Consider the following 13,715-nt stretch of genomic DNA (forward strand, 5'->3'; position numbering starts at 1 on the left):
GGACTACGTTGGTGCAATGAAGATAAGAGAATTACTATTCAGATAGGTTTCGGGGTTGTTTGGATTCAAGATCAAGTGGGGGGACCCAAAAACCTTTCTAAATTTGTTTTGTGAAAGACTACAAGACAAGAAAGGTCAGCCTCGCTGCTTGATTCTCGACGCATGTGCAGTTTTGTACATTTTAACCTGAATTATACCTTTCATGTGTTAAAATCATAAAATTTAAATTTGATCTTGCTAAGCTCAGATGTTCTAGTCACAATTTAGCAATTGAAGTGGGACGTCATTGTAGTCCACCAATTCCTGTTGAACTTAGAGTGTGTCCATATTGTAAAAGACAAGGTTTTACAGTTGGTGAGGATGAATGTCATTTTATTTCGTTTTGCGCTTTATATAATGACCATAGACTAGATGGGCCGAGGACTTAGGAACTGGTCACTTTCTCCAGCCGGGGGGGGGGGGGTCATCCTGTTTTTAAAATTGGCAGGGGGGGGGTCATGCTGTTTTGAAAATTGTGGATGGGGGGGGGGGTCATTGTGTTTTTTGGGGAGGGTCATTGTGTTTTGGATTGTGATGGAAGAAAAAAATGCTTTTTCTGCAATGGCATATAGCCTTGTCTGAAATGTGGTACATGCAATATTTGTTCTTATCCCTGTTTCTTACATGAATTCTTTAATATTACTTATTAGTGCAAGCATAACTCTACATATACATATACATACCTAACCACCACACTAGTTACAGAACAAGTCATGTAATTGCTTGGCTGTTTCACAATCAATGCTTCGCTTACATTGCACTTTGGGGCAGAAGTGAACTTGAAGGTTTCGTAATAGTAATCTTCATATATAGTTTATAAAAGAAGTTAATCTAAATTGTTCTACTCGTCTGTATGAACTTGTCAGAAGGGATTAATACACTTTCTATTTTGGACACTACATGTTATTGACACTAGAAATCCCCACATCTCATCACATTCCAGTTTCTATTATATACTAGGTATGCCCACCTAAAGTTCTCAAACACCCCCCCCCCCCCCTCCGCACGCACACACACACACACACACACAAAAGAGGTGGACATATCTCAGTCTCAAGCTCTTTCTCCTCTATCAAAATATATTTTAAAGATATTTCATCCCTATGTAGTTGCATGTAGTTGCTTTTTACATACCAATGCTGACTTGTAATGCTTGGAAGTTATTTCTGAAAATTACTGTCAAAATGCTATCAAACTATATTTTAAAAATATTTCAACCCTATGTAGTTATATTTTACATGTTGGTGCTGACTTGTAAAGCTTGAAAATTATTTTCTGAAAATGTCTGAATAGTCTCAAAATTGACTCCTGGGCTTCTAGGGGGAGACCCCCTAGGACTCCCCATAAGAGATGTACATATTCCCTTCTCAAGCTTTCCCCCCTACCTTTCACCGTCAAGATGCTATTAAACTTTTTTTGGAATATATTTACCCCGTGTAGTCAATAATTATAATTATGATAGTGATAACCCGTGAGCTTATAAAGTAGCTGCAAAATAGTCAAGCAGTCCACACTGAGTCACGATCGATCAAAAAATACCTGTCATGTGAATATTATATATATATATATATATATATATATATATATATATATATATATATATATATATATATATATATATATATATATATGTATATATATATATATATATATATATATATATAGGGTCATCAAGTTTTAGAATTAAGTGATAGGGTGGGGTCAGCCTGTTTTTGGTTTTACATACATGTATGTGGGGTGGGGGGGTAGTGACTTTTTCGGCCTGATTTAAGAATCCATCGCCCCCACCCCATCCCCCCAGGCTGGAGAAACTGACCGGTTCCTTGGCATTTGTAATAAAGCAAGCAATACATTACAACATTGCGTGTATGTATAAAAAAGCGCTAGGATTAACTTCATCGGAAATATACTTTTGAACCTTCTTCTTTGATTGGGAACATTACAGTTTGTTTGCAGCTTTTGTACATTGGTTAAAATGCGAGTAAATTCTCGTTCTGTGAGTTTTCTGAGATCGACCTGCAACCCAAAGAATGGCATAAGTACGTTCTATCTGAATTCTCGTAAAAACGTTTGTTGGATGTCAAATTTAATGTGACGCGGGATTGCAATTTTGAAGTCAATTTTATACCTTACCTAACCAATTTAAACTTAATATTTTGGAATATGTATGATCATTGTCTTCCACTAGCCAGTAGTTTGTTTAAAACATCGTCATTTTTTCTCTGAGTTAAATTAATTGTGAGTTTTCCAGTTACACGTTTCACTTACACGGTGCAAGCAATATATCCCTTCTTAGCTGTATAGAACAGAACAAATAATAAATGCACTAGAAAGCTGGTCATGAATAAGTTGTGTTTTAGTTCGTTCATATTTGCAAGTTTGGCTTCGGTACAATGTTAAGAATAATACAACTATTATGTGGTTCATTATATGTATTTATGAATGCATGTATGTATATACGTATGTATGTATGTATGTATGTATGTATGTATGTATGCATGCATGCATGCAGGTAGGTAGGTAGGTAGGTAGGTAGGTAGGTAGGTACGTGTGTGTGTGTGTGTGTGTGTGTGTGTGTGTGTGTGTGTGTGTGTGTGTGTGAACGTACGGATGTCAATGTATATATGTATCAGTATATGTAGGTATATGTTATCATGCATATGAGTGCAAATAAGCCAACCCATCTGGAATACCTTGTATTAACATTTCATTTCACAACAATAGTTTTGGTTTGTATAACAATGTTTTTTATCCATCAAGTATTGAGTCTGTAACCGATATCTTCACCGTTATCAGTGCCAATTACTATTAAACGTTTCTGGTGAAATTCATATGGCAATGTCAGCAAGTGTATGGCAAGAAACACACATTGAACTATGAACTGACGAGTGAACAATGGACAACTGTCTAAAGGGCGGTCTTTACAAAAAAAATGTAATCCCGCAGTATGGTTTACATATTTAAAAGCCGACGTAGTCCAAGTAATACTTGCATGATAGACATTATAGAGACTGTTGAAAATATAAATGTCTACGATGTTGACAAAAATGTAATCATGCAGCACGAATGACATTTAAAGGCGACGTATTTGAGACATTTTTGGCACGATGGAATCCAAATATGTCTGTCGTGTAAAAGAAATGTAATCATCCGTGCAGTAATTCTTTGTCTTCTTGATCTTCATGCACGTCTGTTTTCTTTCCCAGGTGATGCCTATGTACAAACTATCACAGAGATAGCTACATTTTATTTGATTTTGTATCGAATAAAATATAATCCCGACCTACCCTATTCTCTGAGGCCTTGTTACCGGAAATACTGTTATTTTATTCTCAAATTAAAAAGCCGACGTATTTGATGATATGCTTGCGAATACATTTTTGACACGATTGAAAAACCAAAAATATATGTCGTGCAGACAAAACAATGTAACGTTCAGTAGGATTGATATTAAAATGCCGACATTGTCCAAGAAATATGTTTGCACGATAGATATTTATAATTGAAAACCGAAAGTGTCTATCGTGAAAAATGTAGCATGGTTGATACATTTAAAAGCCGACGTATTGGAAGAAATACTTGCACGATAGATATCCAGGATTGAAAACAAAAAGTGTCGATCGTATAAAATGTAACCGTGCAGCATGATCGACATTTTCGAAAATAGGACGACGTTTCTTTCAAAAGTGGATATCGTGCTGCAGGATTACATTGTAGGTCTACAATTGCACTTTTGGTTTTTAATAGTGCGGAAATTTAACAGTTGCATTACAAAATGAGGAAAATGCAGCACTAAACTCAAAAATAAAAATTATTGAGTGTTTCATGAGTCTGTATTTTGCCCTTTTCTCCTTATGCCCCGACATTTGCTACGAAATAATGCTCGACAGAAATCGAATTTATTCCCAGAGGATCCCGGGAAATTTGTTTCCAAGTTTGGAGGTCAAAGGTTGTAACTTCCGACTTCCTGTTTTCCGAATTTGATCATATGATCGGTACATCGCCAGTGTGTAGGCCTGGTTTAGTGTTAGGGCACTTACTTACAGACAAGCTTACCTTCATTTGTGCTTTAAGATTTCTGGTTGTGGAATCACCATTGCAATTTTTGAAAGTTAATTTCTTTGCAAATTTCTGGACACGTTCTTTTGGACTTAGTCCCCATTCTGTGTACTGCCATTAGTCGGATCAGTAGATGTTTACACTCACTGCACAATGTGTTAATTAGGCAATTAACCTGGGAGCTTGTTCAAGGATAAGCAATCTGATAATTAATGCAAAGTTGCTAAAATCTGATAAGACAATGGTATCAGTAGAAAATAGGGGGGGGGGAAGTGACAGGTAACAATATTTTAAAACTTTATTTGAAATGTAGAGAAAATAATATTAGGAATCTGGAAAATCGTGAGAACCAAATTGATTATTTGTCTTTTACCCTATGGTAAGACTATACAATAACATGACAAGCTGTAGGAAATACACACATGCTACTAAGAGTAATGTAAACAATCGAAATATGCAGCAAAATACGTGGCGTTTTGTTACATATAAATTAGGCATTCGGTGGAGAACACTGTATGTGTGTATGTGAACGTGTACGTTGAAGGTAAGATGGTTTTACCTTTATTTATATAATTATTTGTGTTAATTCGATTCAGTAGTTCGTGTGTCTGACTGTCGACGTCAAATTTCATCATATTTCGGTGAAAACATTCATTAATATCTCGAAATACAGCTTTTAGTGATTTATCTGGGCATATGTATATGATATGTAGTTTAATTCTCACGTCACGTCACACCACACTCAAAACAAATTATTTCATCATCAGCATGCGCTCTCTGCTCCCTGTGATTATACCTTTCACCCTCCAGTTCTTTTACATAATACACTAAAACCACGTATTAAAATATTTCAACCATTCAACTTTCCTCTTACGTATTTTACAGTCATTTTACATTTTAATAGTCATGTGTGCATATATGTGTGTGTATTCATTATATATATATATATATATATATATATATATATATATATATATATATATATATATATATATATATATATATATATATATATATATATATATATATAATGTTGGGTTACCGCTTGCGATTACTCAAATGTTAGGCTACCTGTTGATCTCTGTTAGTCATACCATACACAACTAACATGTGTTAGTTGTCTGTGGTGATACTGATACAATAATTATTATACTGGAATTACTGTACACAACACAACACCATACAGGCTTGCTTTATAATGCACAATAACTACGTGATTTGTCGGTGGCAACCAGCTGGAGATAATTATTAAAGAATATTTTAAAAGAATATGGGGTCACAAAGTAATATATGTTCAGGTATATTTTATCCACGTAGAATTCGACATACACCTATCGCATTGGTACTCGAGGTATATCCAGAGCAGCATACCTAATTTATCGTTGCCTCGTGATCTGACCACTATATGATGTCGTCTTCACAGAAGAGGATAGTTTCAAAGGGGAAATATATTCTTTACATTATACTCATCTTGTTTGCCATCTACGTTATAGTGGAATACATGGTAAGTGCGCAAACATTTATTTAGTCATTGCATCTATTAGTATTAAAAAAAAAAACTTGTAACTTGAAACCACAATTTTCAACAATAGCCTCCCGACCTGAACGACATCGTGGCTCAACAAACTATTTCATTACTTCATCTCATATATAGTCGTACTTGAAACTTATAACGTTGTTAAATTTATCGTATGTCTAAACAAAATCATACTAACAGTGGTACATTTATTGCTGTCAACCCGCATCATAGTAGCGTAATAGGCGATATCAATTACTACCGGTAATGATTTACTATGATTTACTATGATTGCCATGCCATGGCAAAACAGGGAAGGAAGCCTCAAAGGCTTAGATGATCCTTTTTTTGTTCTTATGCTATCAATTCACACATAGTCTTTGTGAATTTGGCAAGTTTTAAAGAATGTCCTCTGGTTCTACTTGCCTGACTACGTGTGAACAATTTATCTGCAGGAACTTTATCAAAACCTTTTATAATCAGAAAGACTTGAATTAGGTCGAAGTCTTCTTTCCTCCAGTGCACTTAATTTAAGTGCCATCAGCCTGTCATCGTAACACAAATTATGTAGTTCTGTTATCTTAATAGCTTTTCTTTGAACCTTTTCTAGTAGATAAATGCCTTTACTGTAATATGGGTTCTAGCATTTAACTGCATAATCCAAGTGTGGCCTTACTAACGAGTTGTATAATTTCATAATTATATATTTCGATTTGTAGGTTATGTTCCTTTTAATGAGTCCGAGTGTTCTGTTTGCTTTCTTTGCTGCTGTGGCACACAGTACTGAGCTTTAGTGAATTTTGAATTAAAATACCCTTAATCCCTTTCTTCTGACACAACATTCAACTGAATGTCATACATAGTATAATTATATGCTGGGTTTGTCACACCAATGTGCATTACTTTGCACTTGTCAACATCGAATGTCATTTGCCAATCTGAAGACCACTGTGTTAAATTGATTAAGTCCTCTTGGAAACTGTCTTTTTGCTAGATGGAGTTTACAGTTGTACAAACTTTAGTGTCATCAAATTTCAGTATAATGCTTCAGTGTGACGGTTAACGCTTTTGTAACGGCATCAACCGTTTTTTTTTTAACAATGATACTACTAGTACTACTACCAGGTTTACCTGCAGTCTGAATGCCTTTTTGCAACATTGTATAGTGTATCATACTATTGACCAACATCAGTCTGACAATGAACTACTGTCTGTTTAGAACATGCTGTAAGGTGTCTAACAACGTAAGTACTTACCTAACACAAGCAATACCATACAAGCATGGACCCTTGTCTTTCATTATGCCGACACTGTATTTTTACCGAGTTATCAACTTGTTGTGAGGAACGTTCCTAAACGTGTAATATTTGTAGCCCACACACTTTGGTTGTCGGACCTAACTTGGATGTCGGGCCTGCTAGTATGGCTTGGCGGGCCAAATATTGCGTACTTTTACAAAGTTCACACTAATATATAGTATATCCATTTTAGTTACTCTGCTATTTGTGTTTTATGCTTTGAAAACGTGGGAATTCGTCCCTCCCTGATGACATATACATCAATTAATTTGGTGAAAGATACACAATCCATCAATACAAATTATTAGAAGGAAGCGAATATTCAGGATTATGTCGCGATGTCGTAAAATTATGGATGTTGTCTGCACAATATTTGAAAGCCAGAAAGCTTGTTGCAACGAAAACAATATCACGCAACGCAGTGATTACGATAGCAAGTCACTAACAAGAACGTACAAGCTATGGCCTTATAAAAAATACTCCTCTGTACGTGACATGGTACCGGTAGCAGTATGTTTTTTTCTCTCTGCCTGGTTGGTTTTGTGGAAATTCATGAACGACATATTATTTTATTGACTGAGCCTTATCATGTCGTTCTGCAACTTAGTTGGTACATTTATCGTCTGGCTCGACAAATCATTAAATGTTATCTTGTGTGTCGCTTGACAAAATCATAGTAACCAGCACGGTTAAAATTTGTTTAATATGTGGGTTGCATCATGGGAGTCAGCAGAAATAATATATTCATGGTTATGCACTGAATATTCATAAAATATGTTTTACACAGATGGGTTAGCATTAGGAGTTATGAATATTCATTGTGCTATCATAAATATATTATTTCTGCTGACTTCCATTATGCAATGGAACATAGCAAATATATTCTATAAAGACATGGGATCGACGTGATGATTCTCTGAAATCACAACTAATTGTAGGTAATATGTAAATCATGAAGTGACTCTCCAGAACCTGCATGGCAATTAAAATGTCTTATTTCCTTGGGCGTTGTTCCCCTTTAGGTGACAAAACCAGACTTAATATAGTGTATAGTTTCATTTTTTTTCAAGTGGAATAATAAGTGAAGGCATAGTATAGTAGTTTATTAATTAAATATCCAACATAAGTTAAGATCTGTCATCCATATTGCAAATTTAAAACTAATTCTTACAATGTTAATATCGTTCTTTCCAGAAAACAAAATCATAGTAACCTTGCTACATTTTTATGTTGGTTGCATCATGGGAGTCAGCAGAAATCATATATTCATGGTTATACAATCAATATTCACAATATACGTTTTACACCTTGGCGGTAGGCATTAGGGGTAATAAATAGTAATTGTGCTATCATGATGAATATATTATTACTGCTGACTCCCATGATGCAATGGCCCATAGCAAATATATTCTATAAAGACATGGGATCGATCTGAAATCACAACTAAAAAAATGTAAATCATGAAATAACTCTCCATAACCTGCATGGCAATTAAAATAACTTTATTTCCTGGGCTGTCGTTTGCCTTTAAATTATAAAACCAGAAGATGTAATGTGTAGTTTCAATTTTTGTCAGGTGCAATAATAAGTGAAGGCATAGTATAGTAGTTTATCAATTAAATATCCAACATAAGTTAAGATCTGTCATCCATATTGCAAATTTAAAACTAATTCTTACAATGTTAATATCGTTCTTTCCAGAAAATTACAAGGAATGTAGTGTCTTATACACAAGTTATTAAAGCACCAGTCCAGAAACTTGCAGACCTGGCTTCGCAAATGAAACCAAACTTAGGAGACGTCAAGGAGAAAGAGTCAATCTCCCGCAATGATCATTTTCCGTACATAAATTATAGTCACTTTGGGATGGACTGGATTGGCATCATTAAGGAATTTGAGTGGTCTTACGGTAAATTGAATCGAGGTGACACCGTTAAACAGGATTTAACTCCGTTTCAAGCACCAATTAATTCCTTTGGATTAACGTCAATCTCCAAATCAAAGTAAGGAAATAGTGAAATGTTATCTTTTTGCTTTGTTTTCTTTTATTGATAAACCTGAAATCAAAGTTTTATTATGTTGAAGCATGGTGTTTGTCTTATCATAAATTATGGGACTCAGTAAATTATATTTATGCATGTATGTATGCAAGGATGTATGTATGTATGCATGTATGTATGTATGTATGTATGTATGTATGTATGTATGTATGTATGTATGTATGTATGTATGTATGCATGCATGCATGTATGTATGTATGTATGTATGTATGTATGTATCTACATGTATGTCTGTCTATCTCTGCTCACTCATCCATCAATCCCTCTGTCAATCTTTCGTTCTCTCTCCTTCTGTCTGTCCAGCTGTTACAAAATCCTTTCTTGAAATGTTACCACTTGTGTATTTCAGATTATCCCTAGTACGGGACAAGGCCTTCGAGAGGGGTGATTACATTCAAGTCATTATGGAAGCATATGATGAGTATGGTAATAGGCGCTTACGTGGAGGAGACTTTCTACAAGGCTTGATGACAAATGAAAATCTCGGTACAAGAACTGTAGGGAGGGTATTCGATTATGGGAACGGCACCTATGGAATATATTTCTATGCTGCGTGGAAAGGGGATGCAAGCATAACCATTCACTTAATACGACATCGAGAGGCCATCTTGTATGAAAAATTCTTGCATAGCTTTGAAAACAAGCGTATCGAGTTCTCGGCAAGCTTCACTGATGGTAAACTAGAAGAAATAACAAACTGCTTTCTGACAAATGGACTCGGAATATGGCACGATAAATGTGGGTTTGTCAGTCCTTCGTCTTTAGGGAAAACAGCCCTTATTTGTGAAAAGCCGGAGAAATTGTCTTGTGAGGACCTCAACAGCACATCTCATAAACTCAGTGGCATGTTTAGTCAGACAGCAGGGGCTATAGACGGAATATCGTATCTTTTCGAAAGGTAAGTACATAATGATGTAGTGAACAGAATCCTTGCAACAACAACAACCAAATATATAAGAACAAATAGTGTTGTTTCTACTGACTCTAGTTTCAGCCGCCTACCCTAAACATTTTTTTTTTAAATTCAAAAGGTAAAAGTATGATAACGTATTTCTACTACCCTGTAAACTTAGATTTGCTTGTCAAAGTATCGCAGGTTACTTAAGCACATTCCTGAGATGATTGATGTCAATTCAACCTATAGCACAGTCTGGATATTGTGTTTTTCAAATTCTGAATCACATAATTGTCTTCAATTATACTTCTTTTACACCTAATCAAGTTATAAAAAATGTAAAATAATCCCAATCTACCAACCTATTTTCTGATGTCATGTTATCGGAAACAAACATTTTGTTTTATGTTTTCCTTACCTAATAACAATAGGCAACCTGTAGCCCATCATATCAAGATAGGACCTATCATATCTTTTCAACTGAACATTGACTGCTAATGTATCAAAAATATACCACAGCAAATTCTGTACGCTTCCATAAGGACAAACCTTTAAATTGTTGTTCCTTCACACCTTGTCTATAAGAGAACATGAAATGAACCTACATCAGAGGCACCCCATGTTATTTTGGATCAATGTATATCAGTTACGGATATTACGGAGAAGACTTTTCGACACCGACAAAGTCAGTTTTAATTGTCCGATAAACGACGTTCTGATCAGCGGTGTTTCTTGTGGGTTAGATACTTCTAAGTGCTCGTATATACTTCTAAGTGCTTATTACTATTCTTTCAGATGTTGTTCGTGTTAAGAGCCTCTTTTCCTTTTTTGGAGCTTGTTAATGATAGAAGGAAACGTATAATATTGATGTTAGCTTCATGAAATTCACTCTTTTCGCGAAAAATACCTTTAATTGTAATTTTCTTACATTTGAATCTCACTCAGCCATTCGATGTCGGACTAGGTATTTGTATGTTATCATTCATCTGCGTTTGTAAGTCAGAGTATTACATTGAGCTTTTGATCCGAACACAAACTTGAAGATTGCTACCTGAAATATTCGACTGCGTGCTTCAGTCTTTGTCAAGAGATTGAGCCATTATTCAGAATACGTGACCTCATAGACACATGAGATTAGTAAGGGGTCATAGGTGCCCGGAAATTTCCAACGGCAGGATGTAAATATAACAGAAGTGTCAAAATCTGCTGTGTAATTTAGCGAAGCTAATCTCAAACTTGGGAATAGGTTTCCTGCTACCACCTAAGAAAGAGCCTTTTCCAGAATTACAACAACTGGAACATTGACTAAGTGAACATCATTGATACAGAAGAAAAACATTTTGAGCAAGGAGTGAGGGTAGAAACTATTTACATCCAGGCAAGCCAACCAACCAACACAGACGGGGAGCACTACAAAACTCCATGCACATATGATCCCTTATAAATATAATTAAAATACATACATGTTCTGAATAATGGGTCAATCTGTTGACAAAGATTAAGACTAAAGTTGACAGTCGCAAATGTCTGGCAACAATGTTCAAGTTTGTGTTGAAGGCATTTGTATGTTATTTTACTTTATTTGAAAGCAGCCATACCCCGTCAGATTTTAAGCAATTTAGTCACGTAATTAATTTCCTGGACTTTAATTTCTTTTGCACAGACAATACCAAAACTCTACTGTTGGAAATCTAATAACAATCAATATTAAAGGTAAGCATGTCGATTAATTGTTCCTAACACAAGTGTTAGAAAATGGCGGATATATATATTTTTTAAAACTGGCAAATATCTATACTTAAAAAGGCTGATTATATATGCATGCACATAATAGCTCACGTAGCGGCTCAATGACTACATTTGTAGTACTCATGCGCGCCCTAAATACTAAGCAAAGCAAAGCTTCAGAACGTATACGCATGTGCGAACATTCATTCTCAGTTCGATTTAAAAGGGAAGTTTTTTTTGGTGGTTTTGCCCAAGGATGCATTGCGGCGCAGTGACTACGCACGTGGAGGGCGTTATCTACAATATCATCATGAGGCAGTGTGAGGCAACCGGTCGCGGTCACAAATGAATCTACCCTGCGCGAGTTTATGGGCTTTGCCTAGTTAAGATCATATATGACTATAATAATGTAATGTAGCTTTTAATAAGTTATTTCGATTCCAGGATGAACAATTTCGATATTGAACTCGAGAAGTACACATCAAAATAAAATCGGAGAGCAGTTTTCAAAAGAAAAGCAATAAACGGCAAATTTGTCACCTGCCGATTTACTATGACTTTGATAAATAGTTGTTGACCATATTCCTTTGATATTTCATCACAGATTCTAATGTGACACCATTAAAACTTCCATTATGTGGACCTGACCTACCGGTTACACTGTCCAGTGGTTATTGGAAAGACAACCTGACCTTTGTACCTTTAATGTGTCGCAGTCAACAATGGCAGACAGAAGACATGGAAAAGTGTCTTTTGGGAAAAGAAATACACATGTACGGAGATTCAACCTTAAACCAAATTTTGGGAAGTTTGAAACGTCTTAAGGTCATACAGTCTAAGTTAATGCACTATCAATACCTTTTGCTCAGGTCGGGTTCTCCTGTCCAGTACGTTAAGAATTTGTTCTTTGAAGGTGATTTCGTAGATAGAATACGAAATTGTACCTCTGTGACCCCTGTGGTTATAGTGAATTTTAGTTTCCATTTTGGTTCTTGGACAACAAGAGCTTATTTGGATAGAATCTTTGGAGCAAAATATGCTGTTCTCAGACTATTTAAACGATGCCCTAAAGCGAATGTCATCATTAAATTAGCACACCCGCGAGATAACACCGACATTGTACAGAGAGTGCATAGCTCTAACTACAGATTTCATGACATGAACAGAATGATTCGTCGTGTCTTTGGTGGTATTGGTGTCAGATTCTTGGATCTCTGGGATCTTGTCTTGTCTCATATCTCCGACAACAATGTTCACATGCCTGCCCCCGTAATAACGCAAGAAGTTTATCTTATGTTATCATACATTTGTCCAGAAATGGTGAAGGAATGATCATATTAAAAGACTATTGTTGAGAACTTATTTGTGTTACCGTCAATTTTACCCAACCATGTACTAACTACATCTTATTGACACGGTGCATGATTCCCTCTATGTAACTTTCATTCGCTGTTAGTTGAATTTGAAGACAGCTGAACTTAATTAATGATGCCACCACCCTCTTTTTCTTTCCTTCATAATGGGACTCGAAATCGCTAGAATTAACTTCACCATAAATATATTTTTAATCCTCCTTCTATGATTGTGAACATCAAAGTTTGGTTGTAGCTTTTGTACATTGGTCAAATAATGCACGTAATTTATTATGACTTTCTCGTTCTGTGAGTTTTCAGAGATCGACGTGCACGTTAAAGAATGGCACATGTACAGTGTATCTGAATTCTCGTACTAACTTTTGACAGACGTTAAATCTAATGTAACACTTGCCTCTCCAGAGGGCGCCGTGATCACTGCGTCATAGAACTACGTCCATCACCGTCTTGGCGGCGGCAGTAGGGAGCCCTCCACGACTCTCTCAGGAGAGGGAAATGTGACACTGGATTGTGAAGATAATTTTACAACTTACCTATTAGTAATTTAAACTTAATATGTATGATAATTGTCTACCAGCTATGACCCAGTAGTTTGTTTAAAATATCGTCATTTTTTTCGGAATTTAACTTGTGAGTTCTCCAGTTACACGTTTAACTTTCACGTTGCAAGCAATATATCCCTTGTTAGGTGTATAGAACAGAATAAACAATAACTACACTAGAAAGCTGGTGATGGATAAGTTGTAC

The 13,715-nt window shown here is 35.7% G+C and overlaps 1 protein-coding gene across 1 annotated transcript; it reads left to right on the forward strand.

The window, feature by feature from the left end:
* Positions 1-5,506: 5,506 nt before the first annotated feature.
* Positions 5,507-12,927, forward strand: LOC144440636 (NXPE family member 3-like). The gene is made up of 5 exons (XM_078130021.1): positions 5,507-5,602; positions 8,614-8,915; positions 9,322-9,870; positions 11,531-11,580; positions 12,200-12,927. The coding sequence occupies exons 1-5, from the start codon at positions 5,507-5,509 to the stop codon at positions 12,925-12,927; spliced, it is 1,725 nt and encodes a 574-aa protein (XP_077986147.1).
* The last annotated feature ends 788 nt before the right edge of the window (positions 12,928-13,715 follow it).

The sequence above is a fragment of the Glandiceps talaboti genome, chromosome 10 (genome assembly GCF_964340395.1).
Source record: "Glandiceps talaboti chromosome 10, keGlaTala1.1, whole genome shotgun sequence".
NCBI classification, from domain to species: Eukaryota; Metazoa; Hemichordata; class Enteropneusta; family Spengelidae; genus Glandiceps; species Glandiceps talaboti.